This window comes from Chiroxiphia lanceolata, chromosome 1 (assembly GCF_009829145.1).
Source record: "Chiroxiphia lanceolata isolate bChiLan1 chromosome 1, bChiLan1.pri, whole genome shotgun sequence".
Taxonomy (NCBI): Eukaryota; Metazoa; Chordata; class Aves; order Passeriformes; family Pipridae; genus Chiroxiphia; species Chiroxiphia lanceolata.
In genome coordinates this window covers 74,551,557-74,565,678 of record NC_045637.1, presented here as the reverse complement: position 1 = coordinate 74,565,678, position 14,122 = coordinate 74,551,557, and the positions used below count along the sequence as shown (strand labels likewise).

Genomic DNA, 14,122 nt, shown 5'->3' with positions numbered 1-14,122 from the left:
CAACAAAGCGCAAGGTGTGAACAAGCCAGTTAGCCGCTAATGACGGGTATTATTTGAAGCGCCACAAGCAGCCGGCTCAGAATCCCGCGGTCGACCGCCTACGCCACTTTCCCTCGGCAACTAAAATAACGAGGGTGTATAACCCCGTCAGACGGCACACGTCGGACCCGCCTGGGGCGGGCCTGGCGCGGCCGCGCTGGGGCGGTGGCGGCGCCGCCCCTCGGGGGGCGCGTCCTGGCGGCGGCCACGTTGACAGAGCGGGAGCGGGGCCGTACCGTGCCGGGCACTGCGGGCCGTCCGGGCGCTGGCCGTGCTCGCTGTGCCGTGTCGGGGTGCGGGTTCGCGGTGCGGGAACGGCGCCGCTGCCACAGTAAAAATGTCTTCGCCTCCCAAAGAGAAAGCAGAGACGCGGGCCGGACACCCTCCTGCTGGTACGGCCGCCGGTTCCCGTCTCTCCGCTCTTTCTCTTCCCACGCCGGGGGACGGGCCGGGGTGGGGAGGGCCGTGGCGGCCGCGGGCCGGCGGGGCCGAGCGCCTCCGGGAGAGCCTGGCCGGGCGCAGTTCCCCGCGGAGCCACCGCTCTGTGCGCTCCGGTGCCGCCCGCGGCTGAGCAGGGCGAGGCTGGCTTTGGGCGGGTCCCGCCGCAGGCAGTGCCGAACAGCGCCGGGGGGTTCCTTCTCTCCCTGCTGCCCGGGCGCCGCCGCCCGGAGCGACGTGTGGTGGCGGCGCTCTGGCCGCGGGAGGTGTGCTGTGGGATCCAGGTGGGATGGGATCCTGAGCCCTGCTCGCCGTCGGCGCTCCCTGCCCTCCGGCACCTTTCCCAGTGACGGGGCGACTCTCCCTAGCCTGTCCCTCCCGGAGGAGCTCTCTGGTTGTGGACAAACATCGGGTGTGTGCAGCTTGGCGTCTCACCGGGCAGACTACGTTGTCTTCCACCGGCATCCCGCCCTCGAAAGGCGGGGGAGGCCTGCGGAACCACCGCCTGGGGTTGGCGATGGTCGGAAGAGGAACGGGAACGGAGCAGTCTGGATCACGGAGACGATGTTCCAACAGCGCAAACTGAGTGCGAGCTGACGCACTGCAAACTAGCAGTACGCTGTGCATCCATTTTGCCTGTGGGCGTCACGGTGTGAGTGCCAGAGCAGGCTGCGCGCTCCTGGCTGCAATTCTGGAGGCTGGCAGAGTAGGAAACAAGTAAAGCTGCTTATGAACTGCCCAGCAAAGGAGCTCTGTCGCGTTCCATCCCGCTGCTGCGTGCTCGTGGGAGAGCGGGTGGTCAGAGTAGGAGCTGTGTGTCACATTCAATGGGACACCCATCTGCCGCCGTCCATGGACGGCAGCTCCTCTCTGGCGAGCTTTTTTTTTTTTTTTTTAAGTGTTTCAGTAGCAACTGTTGAAATTCTAAATTCACAGGTGGTAAGTTTTATATTCACATCAACTGATGAGATTTAAAGCTAAATTTGTAAACGGTTGTTGAACCCTTATTTAATTCTACTCTTTTTATAATGAGGACTTGTGATTCCTCTAAACAGATATTAGAAGTGAGAAATTATGGCTTTGCTTTGCATGGCAAATATAGTTCAGCAGTTGAGTTAAGCCAATCTCTTGGCCAAGCAGAGTCATCCCAGTCCTCCAACCTCCCTTGTCATGGCATTAGCTTTGACCTGACTTCCTGTTGAGCTGTTTCAGGGAACCAAACCCAAGCATCTTTCCCAATGTTTACAGCTTTTGTTGCCGTAGCTCTTGAGCTGGCTTGTCTTGAGGTACACGTCAGCTTCAGAGTGAAGGGATCATTAAGACCTTACATTGGTTTAGCTTTGTCTCCCAGCTACATTGTCGGTGGCATATATTTTCATTTAGGTGCTTTACGACTGTATTTTCTGATGTCATTGCATGTTTGAGAATGTTGCATGTTTCAAAACATGTCTTTTGAAACAGATGGCATTTTTAAAAGACCTGAAGTGAACCTCTCTACGAAAGAAACTAGTGATGCACAGTGCAAAAGCACGACTGGAGTACAGTACAGGCTTCCTTTGCTGAGTATTTCAGTTTATTTTTTCCATGTAAAACGTGCCCACATATGAACTGAAGAACTTTATCAGCCTTTTAAGATCATTGGCATCCCTGTTATTTTTTTTTTTTTTTGTGTGTAAGCATGCACCAGTTGAGCTTTGGAAGGAAGGGGATTACCAAGTTTGTCTTTGAGGTTAGAAAAAACAACTAACACTATGTACAATATCGTCAGGAAGAAGCTAACTTCCAGGATGCTTCTGCTAGAAGGTGGTTCTGAGCCGTCTGGCAGAGGAAAGTGGCCCTGTGTTCTTTTAACACTTAGAAAACCACAATAAATGTGCTGACTACCAACAGTTTTTATATTTACTGTGTGAAGCTAGGTTTTAATCCTGTATATCAAGCTGGTTTAGATCCTTGAATATTAAAACAATGCAATAGGTCAGTCTGTAAGCAAGTTTTAATAAAATGAAAGTAAAAGATTTTTTACAAAAATAAATACAAGTGGAATTGTGTTCATAAATAACAAAGCAAGTTCCTAGCAAAGATGTGAATAAGGTATCTCGCTTGATAAATGGCTTAAAGCCTCAGGTTTTGCTGCATACAGTTGTATAAAGAGCCCTACCTGTAATTACAGATGTCTTACCCCACTGAGTATGATTTTGACACATAAAAGTTAGTTAGGATTAGGGTCATCAAATTAAAAGCAAAATTAGCAAATCCATTGTTTTTCATGTGCACTGTTGGCCCTCACTTACTGACTGCGTGCAGTCTGTTTGTTGGCTCCCTTTCTGCATTGATCTTTCACATATGGGGGAAGAAAAAGCACTTGAAAAGACAAAGGGTAATGAAATGGAAAGAAACCTCAAGACCTCAGGCTGCTAACAGGGTGTACGAAGTGACTTTGAACTTCTTCCTGAGATTTAAGAGGGCCTTAACTTGATCTTTATTAAATATCTGTCTGTCAGTGAGATCAAATGCACCTGCATGTAATACGTTTCTGAATAGGTTTGTACAGTCCCTCTAAAGAGGTGTGCTTAATTATGCTTTTAGTTGTTCATTTCTTCTGGTAGATACTGTGGAGGGACAAAGCAAGGTGGTTGCGTTAAGTTTATTTATGAAGCTTTACAATAGATTCATGGAAGTAGTTATGTGCTTTTTCCTGCACTAAAAAAAATATAGCTGTGAGCCAAGATTTCTATGAAATGAAGGTATATAATAACTTTTACCTCTGTTCTTACTTTGTTGGACACTAAGGTATGCTCCCTTAATCTTGCACAAGGGCATATTTTGTGTTTCCCTTTTCATTGTAATGGAATCTGTTATTACACGGTACATAAGAAATAAGTTTTCATGTTAATGTTGAATACCATACTCAAGGAAAAGGGGAACCTGCTAAAACTCTTGGTTATAATCTGGATTTCTAAAAGTTCCTCCCCAGATGCTGTGACCAGCAGTCTATTAAGGGGAAACCTGCACTGTGAGCGAGCTGGGGCCAGTGCCATCGCTGATCTATAGTGCTCCTCTAGGTACTTGGTACTCGCTCCAGCTCAGTGGGGTTTATTTCAGAATTCAGTCTCAGAGACCGTGAGGAGTCTGAAATAAGTACAACAGTGGGGGGAGGAGAAGAAAAAGTAGAGTGCGTTCCCGCTCTAGATTGAAGGAGTAGTCATACCATTAAGAGGATCACAGGCTGGCATTCACAGGACAGACAAGGTAGTCCTGTCTGACTCTCAAGGAGGGAAAAACATGACAGATGGTAATTAAAATCCAAAACTTGTCTCATATCCAGCAGTGAGGCAAACAGACTTATTGGTCTTCTCAGAGCATGCTGGCAGATGATCTCTTCTTTATTTCACACTTTAGAGACTGGTGGTCTCTTGGCTGCCACCACCCCAGGGAGCTGTTCCCGGTCCCGTCTTGCCTTAGCGCAAGTCCTTCCTAAGCTCTCCTCTTGCTCTTTAGCACAGGAGCTGCTTTCTTCCTAATGCCAACACATTTTTGTTGACACCGTCCACTTCTGGGCACTGATTTTTGACTGCCTTCTGAAAGGTGGTTTAGCATTTATTTAGATCCTTTCTCTGCAGGATTTATTACAAGGAAATCTGAGCTCTTTTAAGGGTGATTTTTAAATGGCAAATCACCATGGTAAGCGTCTGCCAAATTGTGTAGTAAATGCTAGGCAAGTACGAAATAGATAACTCCCAAGAAAATCTCCCAAATAGAGTGGGTTTTTCTTTAGCTTGGTGGACGTAATCATAATTTTTTTCTCTCTGTCTCTCTCTAATGTAGTGTAGATTAGTTGAAACCTTTTGAAAAGGAAGGTGAATTTTGCTGCAAGAGTATTTTATCTTCTTAAGATAAATCTCTTGAAACTAGATTGGGTATGAGCATACTGTGTCATGGGTGGCAGAAATGTACATCAGCTATATGTACAGAATGCTGATCTAATTATTTCACTTTTGGTCTCAGAAATGCACATGGTTATGGCAGTTGTTCGCTGGATTCTTCTTTTGGTTTCCCAGGTCTGCACAGTAATCTCAGATTACTAAGTATTATTAATTATGCACCAAAGTACTTTAAGATGTCTATGCTATTCCTGCTGATATTAGTTCCAAAAAATCAGATTAAAGAAAACATTAAGTTGCTGCATTACTCAGTCACTATTATGCCTTTTAGTTGTCTGGTTATTTGCTTTTTAATCCCTGTTAATTCTTCATACAGACAAATCTGAACGTGTTAGCTGCATATCTTTTCCAGTGACAGATAAAGAGAAAACAAGTGGCTGGTGGCTTGATGATATACAATATGAGAAGAGAGAGATTTTTAGACCACGTAAATTAGCACTAAATCTTCAGATACTGATTTTTTACTTTTCTACGAGATGGTGAAGGACATGGAGATGTGTGTATTGTTCAGAGGTGCCGTTTGTAACCCTGGCAGATGTTGCTGTGGAGACAGCATCTTCCACAAAAAGTAATTTGAAGTAAATAATAACAGATTGTGCTATGATGTTAAATATAGACATTAATTCAAATTATTAATTTGTAAATTAAGGTCAATAAAACATACCAATCACTTTCATTAACTGAGATATTAAAAGAAGACAGCACATGGCAGAACTCTTGGTGTTTGCTTTTGCAAACAAACTGAAATTCCTGAGGACCTTGAATCAAGAGAAATTGATTGCAATTTTAATTTTGCTTCACTTTAGGCAACAAGAAATATAGCTTTTAAACTGTCTCTCCTTCCTTGTCCCATGTGAAACATTTCTCACCTATTGAAGTGTAAGTTCTGGAGACAGAACACAAAATGATTAGTGATCTGGGTTTAGGGGTTGGGTTTTTTAATACACAGTAAGAGGACACAATTTTGATAGGTTTTGAAAGACATTTCTTTGGGTTTGTCTGTTGATTGCCTAACTTTAGTTAATGACCTTTCTTGAATCAGAAGTTTGCCTTTCAAATATCATAAAAAGTTTAAAATCTGTTTTTAAAAAGCAGGGCCAAAGAGCTGTCACTTTCTCCTAGGGCAGGTCAGTTTCTCTTTCCTGATCGCCTTCACACAGGCTGTAGAATTTATGCACAGTGGTGTCCTTTCCATTGCTGTCCTGGTTAAGAATTGAGCACTAGACCTGTGTCTAGGTTTCAGGGATTAGCACTGAACAGCTGTGAGGTACCCTAATCCCTCTGTGGCTGGACACAGGAGAGCTGTCAGAAGTACAGCTTCCCCCAGCCATGCTGGCAAGCACTTCAGCTTCTTCCAATGGCTGCTCTGGCATCCTGCTCACTCCGGCTGTGACATCTCTGCCGAGTCTGACTAAGGCTTGCTGTGTCAAGGCAATATGAAACACAAACCAGCGGGTCTGTAGGTGGTTTTATTGACTTCTGACCGCTACAGTGGTTTTCTTATGGGGTTGCTGATGGCAGTGTAACCCATCCAGTTAGCTAATGAGATGCATCATCTTGTCCTGTGCTGTCCTGTAAGCGTGTATAGCAATGGTTGAAGAAAAAAAAGTACACTATTGAAACAGAAAGCAGATCAAGAGCAGCCTGCCTGTTGCTCTGCTTTGTAGCTGCAGTGTTAAGCCTGGCTTGGTTCCTGTTTTGTATTGCGATTTGGAGTGGATAAGTGATGAACATAAGTGGATTTGCTTTCACTTCTTGTTTTGTGTTTCAAAGGGATGCTTTCACATTTGCATCATTTCTAAAACTAAATGATGCGAGCATTTGAAATGTTGTAAATGCTAATATGTTTTACAAAACAAAAAGCTCCATTCTAAATGCAAGTTAACAGTCCTTCTAAGCTTTGCTTTCTGTTACACTATTTATAAAGTACTTTTTGTATAAATACTATTATTATAGATGTACTTTTTTAACTTGAAATGACAAGTAAGTTTCTTTGACCCTTCTTGTTCTATCAGAGTATTTAACATTCGTGTTTGTGACCTTTTGTGCAAGTCATTGCCTCAGTTTCTTCTTTGGACTGCTGCAAGTTAGTAAGAGGTGGAGGGGGAGTCAAAACAGCGTTGAGTTTTCTGAAATGACGTTGAAAGCAGATGATAAAATGACCTGCAGCTTCTCAGGATAAGCAAAGATGGCATGATGTAAAAGAGAATGGCAGATGTGGTCCTGAAGTAGCTGTTCCTCAGGCTTGCTGTTTTTTTACCCTTCAGGCCCTTTTTTCAAACTGTAATTACCATTAAACTACTCTGTTAAGTATCAGGAAGCAAGTGGGGAGAGTCATGCTTAAAACTTTCTTCTTATGGTATTTTGACTGAGGTTTGTTTTGTCTGTTTAATTTTCATTCCAGTGAAAGCTGGTGGGATGCGGATTGTGCAGAAACACCCACATAATTCTGATGCCAAAGAAGAAAAAGATAAGGATGACCAAGACTGGGAAACCAGCAGGTGAGCACTTTTGATTTGGTGCATGTGCTACAGTGAATTTCCATGACCTTGAGCCTTATCACCGGTTTGCTTTCCTTGTAAATAGCAAACCAAAGATACGGTTGGTTTTGTATCATAAAGCAGTAGCAAGTTAGACACTCCTTCAAGAGAATTGGAGAATTTGGGAATTTTCACATCGCTAAGCCTCTTTTCCTGCCAGATAAGAGAAGATTGGAGAAAAAAGTACAGTTAAAGTAAAACCTCAGCTTTCCTAAGATGTCTGAATTCAGACTGTAAAGAAGCACATTTGGACATAAGCATTGCACTGTCAATTCATATGAGGTGGTCTTGCTGTGTGCTGAGTGATTCCTTTTACCCTGTAGTCCCCATCCTTTCTCTGTGAGATATTTGACAATATGGTGCTTTTGAAAAGACAAGTAAAAATAAATGGTGTTACTATTATCTGCTTTTATTTTAGATGGGAATCTGTCAGTTTTGGTGGTGGCAAATACTAAGACAGCAGTTACTTAGCAGTTTTAAGTAGATTTATTGGATTATTGCTGTTTCGAAAGCAGGGAGGTTCAGTGAACTGTTGCAGTACTTCTGTTCCTACAAAAGCCACCTGGTTTTGTGCTGCTTTCTGTGGCTAGATGTTTTTCTTTGTAGCCAGGACTATATTTACCTGAAATGTTTATCTACTAACTTACTGCCTGGGATTGTTCTTGGTATTTGCTCAACTTAAAAAAACCCTGAGATCTGTTCTTGTGCTTTGGTAAGTAGACTGACTTATATTTATTTTACATGTAGAACAATGGCATTGTGAAAATGTCTGTATAAATAAGAACAAAGGTGTTTATTTACTAAATCACAACTGGAAGAGGAAACACCTTTATAAGAAGAGAAAAGTAATTTTAATTAATATATTCAAATACAATGCAGGAAAATTATACTTTATGTCCTTTCTTCATCAATCAAGTTGGTCATCTTGTAATTCTGCTCAGTGGCATATAAGTTGAAAGAGTCTGTACTGCAATCAAGTTTTGACTTAAGTAAGAAATTGTTTCTTGGGGTCAATTTAAACTTTGCTTGGGGGGATACATCATTTTATTGAAGGTGTGGTTGTGATGGGTTGACCTTGGCTGTACAACAGGTGTCCACCAAGCTGTTCTATTACTCCCCTGCTCAGCAGGATGAGGAGGGAGAAAACAAAATGGAAAAAACCCCATGGGTCAAGACAAAGACAGTTTAATAAAGCAAAAGCAAAGCCCATGTTGCACAGAAGCAAAGGAAAACAAAATATTTATTCACTATGTCCTTTCAGCAGACGATGTCTACCACTTCCTGGGTAGCATGGCTTCAGTACATGCAGTGGTTGCTCTGGAAGAAAACATGGTGATAATGAATGCTCCCTGTCTCCTCCTCGTCCTTTCTCCCAGCTTTTATTGCTGAGCAGATGGTATGGAATATCCCTTTGGTCAGTTAGGGTCGACTGTCCTGACTGTGTCCCCTCCCAAGATATTGCCCACCCATAGCCTGCTGGTGAGAGGGTAGTGTTGGAGAGGCAGCCTAGGTGCTGTGGAAGCACTGCTCAGCAGTGGCCAAAACACTCATGTGTTGTCAGCACCTTTCCAGCTACCAGTGCAAAGCACAACACAGAAAAGGCTGCTATGGTGGGAATTAACCACCTCACCCAGACCCAGCACAGCATTATGTACCTTCTTATCTTTTCTTGGCATGCCAGCCTCACGGTGAGGGTGCCTGATTAGGATCCAGATGAGAAAACTTCTTGTATCTGTTCACAGACCTGAGCCTCTGTTATGATATAGCACGTGCTTTATTCCTTTCTTGGAGAAAGATTATGTTTCCCTCTCTCACTCAAATAGTGCAGGGAAAAGTTAAAATTTAATCTTGATATTTGTGGCTGTGTTTGCTGTAGCAGGTGCTGTGGCACAATAGAAGCCCATTTGTGGGGGTAAACAGTGGGTGCTGAGGACTTAATGTTCATACTGTGTGTGTTTTGGAGATTACTTAGTTTGGTTGTCTGGACTGTAGGACCAATCCTAGCTGGCATGTGTTAGGTGTCTCCGTGGTCTATGTGTTCCACTTCAGGAAATCCAGGTGAACTGGCCTGAGACCAATCCACAATGTGAAACAAAGCCTGGGCAACAGAATGATTGAGAGAGGGGTGCGCTCCTGATCTGTAGATGCTAGCAAAGACACACTGTATATTAGTATTGTAAAGCAGGTCTGTGAGCAAATTTTATACTTTTATGGCAGAGGAGATAGTTTAATGACCTCTAGAGCTACCTTATTAACTAGAGAATAGTTAGCTGTTACACATCATAAAATTCATTCCCTTGTCTACTTGATCAGTTGATTGTCAAAATATGTACTTGGAGTGTGCTCTTTGCTTTGATTTTATGTGGGGGATACATTGTTGGTCTGTATTAGGCACTTGTGCATGCAGTTTTCTCGAGCCTGTATATTAAAACAGAAAGCACTGGGCTAAACTATTTTATTTCTTTGATCTGATCCTCTTTAAAAAGAAAGCAGTGGGGGGACATAAAGAGCATAGTTAGGTGGGAACCAACATGAGTTATAATACAAAACAGTAAGTTGGTTTACAACTTGAGAGAAGTTGTTTTCCTGATAGAACGAGGAACCTTTTGTGTATGTAAGTAAAAGGGTTTAATGTGCCTGTTGTAGGCTCCTGTGGGAATACTTGCGTTGCTCTGGTGTTAGTACAAGCTATAGATGTGAGGAAGAATGTATTTAGCCAAAGACAGAATAAGCAAACTTCACAGGCCACAGTACATAAAGTTGTTGTTGTTGTTAGTCAAAATTAAATTATGTTTGCAGCATGTCAACTGCTTTTGTGCTGGAAGGTGGAGTTTGTGTCTGTTCCTGATGATTCACAGTGCCCTTTGAATATCCTTGGATTTCTGATGCCTGTGGAGACTGGTTTATCAGGAGATGGGGATGGGTTTGTCAGGAGAGAAGTGAGCATTCTGTTCTGCTTTCTCCAGCACCAATGTACTTGTGGGGCTTTGCTAGCTGATATTTTATGTCCCTTTGCTAAGCAGATATGGAGACATCTGTGTTTTTAACTTTCTACTCTCATGTTTTTAGTCTTTGCCATTTTAAGGTAGTATTGTTGATATGATGCAATTTCTACTCCCTATTGCATTCGAAGTTAAAAAGAGCAAACAGCCCTTCAGGAAATCTGTGTCAGGTGACATGGCCAGCTGACAATGATGTAGGAGAAAATAAAACAGAAGAGTAATTTGTTTGTGAAAAGGGAGGGTAGAATGACTGAGTCATTATTTTAATCTCATTGCAGGCTTACTTGAGGACAGATTAGTGGAACTGACAGTAAATAGAAGCAGAAGAATTCAGTCTCTCCCAGGGTTCTCTGGAAATTCTGAGAGCACATGTCCTCCCCATGATGGCACAAATCCGAGCAGTTGCTCAGCAAGAAGCCTTTCGGCTGGGGTTCATAGAAGTATTTGTGACTTCAGACACAGCATTGTTTTTGCAATCTGGTTGCAGAAAAAGTTGTTGTGTCAATGTTTCTAGTCTTAAAGTAAACAAAGCTGATACAGGTGAACGCCCCTGACATAGCTAACTGTGCTGTGATAAAGGTGACTTTAACATTCACTAGTTATATCTTCTTTGACATTTATTTTTCTCAGTCATTTAGCAACTTTTAGCTCATTTCATGAAGATAGGGAGACTTGTCATAATGGTGATTTGTGATCCCTTAAAACAGTATGTGGTAAGACAATTTTATACAAATTTAAACCTTTCCTGTGAGGCAGTTCTCAGCCTTGAGTGGTAGAAATAATTTTATGTGTCTGGTATAAATAGAGTTTTACTTAAAGAGGAATGGCTGGATATGATTATATAGAGAAGACTCGATGAAAGAAGGGAGAAGTTGCATTGTTTGGTTTAGGTGAACTAAAGACATATGGCATCTCCAAAAGCTGGTGGCACCCCTTTGGTCAAAGTGTCAGTAGTAAACTAGACTGTGAGGTGGGTTTCTTGGCACGTGTGTTCAAGACAAGAGTGACTTTGATCAGCCAGCTGGAGATAGGATACTGGCTGGATGAACTTCTGGACTGATCCATTACTGATTTTCTTATGTTTTTATAATTGCTTATCACTTGTGTTGATTTGGATTTTTTTATATGGTTGCAGTTTTTATTGATTGAAAGTCATACTGATTGCTGCCGGAAGGAGTTTTATTGTGCTAGAGGAAGGTGAAACTTATAATTAGAAGTATGGTTATGAACCAAAATCATCATTTTTCAGGACTGTATGTTGTCACAGAAATTATTTGGAATAACTAGGCTACTCATAGTCTTGGGCTCTATTAAAAGCCCATTAATGCATGTTTAACAGAGATTTGCAGTATCATGTGCATTCCTGAGCCAGCATCTGACTCTTGACGTAATAAATACTCCTGAAAGACAGATAATTTGAAGTGAGAGCTACTTGTTCAGTTTTGCACAAGAGATTCATTAATTGTCATTCTGGGATCTCAAGAAGAAGAAACTATAATTATCTATCAGCATCAGGATATAAAAAAAAAAACCTTTAAAGCGAATATCAGGCTTATTTTTAACAAACAGGGTAAACTGCAAAGGCTTTTATGTTTAAAGACTTTCATGCTCTTTTGTTATATTTCTGAAACAAAGTGGGTAATTACAGTGATTTAACTACTCAATATAAATTCACTGGAGTGGTTTCTCTATATATGTAAATTGTATGTGATTTGTATCTTAAACTTACCTGGAGATTATGAACCCAGCATTATGTTTGACTTACCCATCAGCTCTAGAAAGAATAAATTATGCAGCCTGGATTTTAATTCAGTTAACAATGTGGATATTTGCTTTAGTTATATTCACTGGGTGAAAGAAAAAAAGAAAAAAAACCTTGAGAGCGTAATTTAGAATGTGGTGACTCAAAAGTAAAATCATGCTAATGAAGCATATGGGTGCTCATATGTCAAAGAGCCGCTCTTGGTACTTAGTTACATGGTGACAGAGGAGTTGCTGAAGGCCCCTGATATCCTTCAGCTCAGTGTTACTTGTTAAGTCTGAATATGCTAGTTAAGCTGAACCTCCTTTTTTCTTTTGGAAGTGCAGTGGAAATCTCAAATTTGTCTGCAGGTACATACTTTCATTCGAGAGTAAATTTGTTTTTCCTTTCCCTCACTTTGCTCTGTTGCAACTGACAAGAAATAAGCTGTAGGCATTATTTCCATTTTTCATTTGCCACTGCAGATTCTGCTGTCACTAAAATGTGTTTAATTTTTTGCCTCGTAAGGACTTGTTGACCAAACTTCTGTTAGAGTTTAAAAAATATAAAGTGGATTATATAATTAAGCTGTTAGAGAAGATTTGTATGTTTGTTTACACCCTGAATATGGAAATGCTTGAAACTATTTCTACTCATTGTATTTTACCCTATTGTTCTGGAGCGGAAATTGTAGGATCAGAGTTCTGACCCTTTAACTTGGGAGTAACTGCTCTTCAGCACAGCTAGGATCTGGGAAATGATGTCTAGTGTTCAGCTTGCTTGCGCTCGAGGAAGTAGTTTCCACCATGGTAGGTAGTCTGATGATGTAGGGTCAACAGGTGTTTCACAGAGGGAAATCGTAAGAGTTGTAAGTAAAAAAAGAAAAAAGAAAAAAAATTACAGCTTGTTGAACATGTAAATCAAACCTCTGCGAACAGGTAGCGTAGTACTTCCATAAATACTCAGAGTGAACAGTCCATTAATGTAATACTCAGAGTGAACAGTCCATTAATGTTTCTCCCATGTTCACCAACATGAAGCTGAAAAAGACCTCGCTACCTCTGTTCGTGCATCTGTAAAACCAAACTACTGGAAACGTAAGCTGGCATTGGCTCAACATGGTGAATATTTAAGGTTAAAAGGAAGAGACAGGTCAGGGCAGATAGACTGCTACATGTTCTGCTTAAGTTTTTGGAGAGGAGATGTGTGACTTTGGTGGACAGAGGACCAACTGAGTCTCCCTTTCTGGCAACAGAGTCGCTTAAGTGTTGGCTTCAAAGGTCTCTTGCACTATTGTGTCAGAGCTTCAGGCAGCTCTGAAAGAGTGAACTGATTGATACTCTGTACAAGCGTCTGTCATCAATATACAGATCCTCTTCTTTGACGGAATTAAAATTTCTCCCACCGTATTTCTAAACCACCTTCCCTCCCCCAACCCTCCCACTCTTTGGAGCCTATTTCTGTTACCTCTATGAACTGATGGAGCTTTGCACAGAGATTATGTTCACAGACTGTGTTGTCGTTTTACACTTGACATATAAAAACTGTAATTTGATTATATGTGTGGATATAATGGATATGAATCAAAGATTTTTATTCCTGTCCCTGGCCTTCGAGCTCTCGTTATTCAGATGTGGAGCTTTGGAGGCAATTGGGCTGTAAAAAAAAAAAAAAGGCAACTATATTTTTATAATATTATTAAGAAGAATAGTGAACGTAGTGCAGTAAGGGAAATAGCCTCCTACCTTCTCCAAAACATCTCTATTTTCTGAAAAGATTCTGTGCTCAGGGCTTGTTGTTTTTTTTCCCTTCCTCCTTCTTATGTTTATTATTTTGGATTTGAATTCACTTAACAGTTAGAGGAGTAGCTTCTTAATGGTGTCACACTCTTCTCCTTTGCATAAGTAGCGTTACCTTCAATGCATTTTTCCACTTTATTATTCATCTTTGTGTCTCAATCATTTGCATAGAGTTTTTATGATTAGCAGATGCTCAACTCTGCCAAAGTTTATATGTGCACAATTTGTTTAGTTATAAAACCTGAAAGCAATATTGGCCATTTTCATGTGATTTTCAGGACAATACCTTCTGCAGATGACCAGTTACATGGAGAAGTAGCAAAGTAATTGCTGTGACCTGTATTGAACCCTATCAAATGCCTATGCAGTTATAGACTTAACTGTATGGAGGGAGAAAAGAATGCGTAATACTGATTTTTAAATGCAGAACTACTGTAAAGCAAGAAAATAGGCTGTGAATATCTCCATTTAAGAACTGAAAAAGATCTGTGAATGTAGGGAATGGAGGAAAAGCTAGGCAAGATTATGAATGAAGCATTCTCATACAGAAAGATATGAGAGTCTTCTGAAAGACTGTTTCTTGCTTCCAATATTTCTTGATGATTGAAGCTGTAAGTTGATA

At 41.5% G+C, this 14,122-nt stretch overlaps 1 protein-coding gene across 1 annotated transcript in view; it reads left to right on the top strand.

The window, feature by feature from the left end:
• The first annotated feature begins 222 nt into the window (after positions 1–222).
• The window catches only part of DAP (death associated protein), a 52,127-nt gene continuing 38,227 nt past the window's right edge, over positions 223–14,122 (top strand). The window contains exons 1-2 of the mRNA XM_032704568.1: positions 223–431; positions 6,823–6,919. Coding sequence (XP_032560459.1) covers positions 377–431; positions 6,823–6,919 — 152 coding nt within the window. The 5' untranslated portion in view covers positions 223–376. The remainder of the gene's footprint in view (positions 432–6,822; positions 6,920–14,122) is intronic.